Below are 2534 nucleotides of genomic sequence, written 5' to 3'. Positions count from 1 at the left end.
ACAAAAATAAAAAATTATGAAAATGATCATTAATCAAAGAACTTTAGTCCAATAAGAAAACATAAGATTGATTAGGACAAATAAGTTGCAATCCATCGATCTGTTTCTTTGAACCTTCACTATATCATTATCACAAAATATTTAATTAATTATTCGGTAAATAACGCCCATTTCCGCTTTTGCATGAGACACAAAATCAATCTCTATATAATAACACTAACTTTGCACAGTGCTCCAACATTTACATCTGTATAGATCGATAATATCATTGTCTCTTCTTGTTCTTTTCAGCACTAAGAATTAACAATGCTTAATCCTTCCATGGAGAAAAAACCCACCTCAGATATTCAACTGCTTCCTCCTGGTTTTAGATTCCACCCCTCTGATGAGGAGCTCATCGTTCATTATTTGAAAAACAAAGTCACTTCAACTCCCCTTCCAGCTTCCATCATCGCTGAAATCAATTTATATAAATATAACCCATGGGATCTTCCAAGTATGTATTGGTTCATATATATTTCAATATATATTATTCATTTATTTTTTTTTTAAACTTTTTAACAAATATATGCATGATGTCTTGTTTATTTGAGTAGAGAAAGCGTTGTTTGGAGAGGATGAATGGTATTTTTTCACCCCAAGAGATAGAAAATACCCTAATGGAGCACGGCCTAATAGAGCTTCAGCTTCAGGTTATTGGAAGGCTACAGGGACTGATAAACCGATTCTTACTTCCTGTGGAACTAAAAGTATTGGAGTCAAGAAAGCTCTTGTGTTTTACAAAGGTCGCCCTCCGAAAGGATTCAAGACAGACTGGATCATGCATGAATATCGATTACTCGATACCATGGCTTGGACCCCAAAGCGGAAAGGCTCTATGAGGGTGAGTTATATATATATATATATATATATATAGTTTAACTTATAATGAACTACGCTGATTTTACCACGAAAGAGTGACGAAGTGATTTTTCGTTAGAAAAAAGTTTTACCAGTGAAGTTATGATCTTTTGAGACGAATTCAGTCTGTCTTCAAGTCATTTGTTTGGATTAACATCCTCTCTTGATCTATATAAACTTTTAAAGGCTTGCGATTAACAGTTACAAAATATTAATATATTAGACAAATATATTTGCATTATAAATAAATAAAATACGTAGGTATCATAAGATCCTTAAATCCTCAGATGAGTTCAGATCAGGAGAAGATCCTTATCTCATATTTGTATAGTATTAATTGTTTGTTCAGAGTCTATCTCTATGTTCATTGCTTGTTCAGATTCATACGTAGCTCAAATTTAAGAAATTGTGATATCTAAATCTGAATATTCAAGTATAAGTGTATTGAAATACTTTTGTTCTATTGCAGTTGGATGATTGGGTGCTGTGTCGAGTGAGGCAAAAGATCTGCAGCAACCCAAGGAACAACTGGGAGGATATAAAAGATCCTGTATGTGATCAAGAAACTAGCTTTCTCCCAAAAGTGAATGAGCTCTGGCCGATGAGTGCAAACCCCAAAATGGAGATGGTGAAAAGTTATCTGTTCAACGATTGCCCGATGTTACCTTACATCTTTGCCTCTCAAGATAGTTTTCCTTCCATAGATAGTACTACAGCCTCAAGCATAAGCTTTCAAGAAAGTGAGAACATCCCATTTTCAGTTTCTTCTTTCGACAACTTGTTCAACCCGCTGAAAAGAAAGCTCAGCACGGAGAGAACTGAGCGAGAGGATGATTTTCCACAGAGTAAGAAAATGGCGAATCCGAGAGATGTTGAAAAGGAGGAAAATATAATATCTGTAAGTAACGATAGCATTACTGAGATGAACATCAATGAAACAGACCAGTCAGAGGGTGACAATAATTTCAGCCAATATCAGTGGAACTCCATTATGCAATTTCAAGATCAGCTTAATAACACGCGTGGCCTTCACTGAAAGTGACCATACAAATTAATGTGTATACGGATGCTAGGGTTTATTCATCTGGGAGTGGAAAAAGTATATATGTAGATAAAGAAATTATTAGCTTAGAAAATATTCTTATATTACAGTATAAAGTGTGGAAATTTCTGGATGGAAACCGATACATATATAAAGATAGGGTGAACTCATCAAGAAGATTATAGGTGTGCTTGTACATAGAGTGTTTGCGAGGTTTGTGATATAAGACAGATTTTCCTAAAATTAGGATCTAGAGTGTTTGCGAGGTTTGTGATATAAGACAGATTTTCCTAAAATTAGAATCCTAATTATTTTAGGAAAATCTGTCCTACATCAGTTTGACATCCATGATTATGATTATTATTTGTAAGAGTGACTGATATTTTTGTGTTTATTAGTTGAATAAAATATGTACTGAGTTATATATATGCATATGCTCAAGCTCTTTTGAGGACTTTAAATCTTCTTTTTTTTTTTTTAAAATTTTTCCTACTTTGATGTGCTTCAGTATACATTAATATTAAATATAATCGATGAGATGTTGCAAAATCCGTCGAGCATCAAATAAATTTGAACAAGATAAGAATGATTC

The 2534-nt window shown here is 33.5% G+C and overlaps 1 protein-coding gene across 1 annotated transcript; it reads left to right on the top strand.

Annotated features, from left to right (window-relative positions):
- Positions 1-311: 311 nt before the first annotated feature.
- Positions 312-2203, top strand: LOC116113978 (NAC transcription factor 29-like). The gene is made up of 3 exons (XM_031400126.1): positions 312-496; positions 597-883; positions 1370-2203. The coding sequence occupies exons 1-3, from the start codon at positions 322-324 to the stop codon at positions 1934-1936; spliced, it is 1029 nt and encodes a 342-aa protein (XP_031255986.1). The 5' UTR covers positions 312-321; the 3' UTR covers positions 1937-2203.
- The last annotated feature ends 331 nt before the right edge of the window (positions 2204-2534 follow it).

The sequence above is a fragment of the Pistacia vera genome, unplaced genomic scaffold (assembly GCF_008641045.1).
Source record: "Pistacia vera cultivar Batoury unplaced genomic scaffold, PisVer_v2 Contig693, whole genome shotgun sequence".
Taxonomy (NCBI): Eukaryota; Viridiplantae; Streptophyta; class Magnoliopsida; order Sapindales; family Anacardiaceae; genus Pistacia; species Pistacia vera.
The sequence above is the reverse complement of the archived record's forward strand: the minus strand, read 5'-3'. Positions and strand labels throughout refer to the sequence as shown.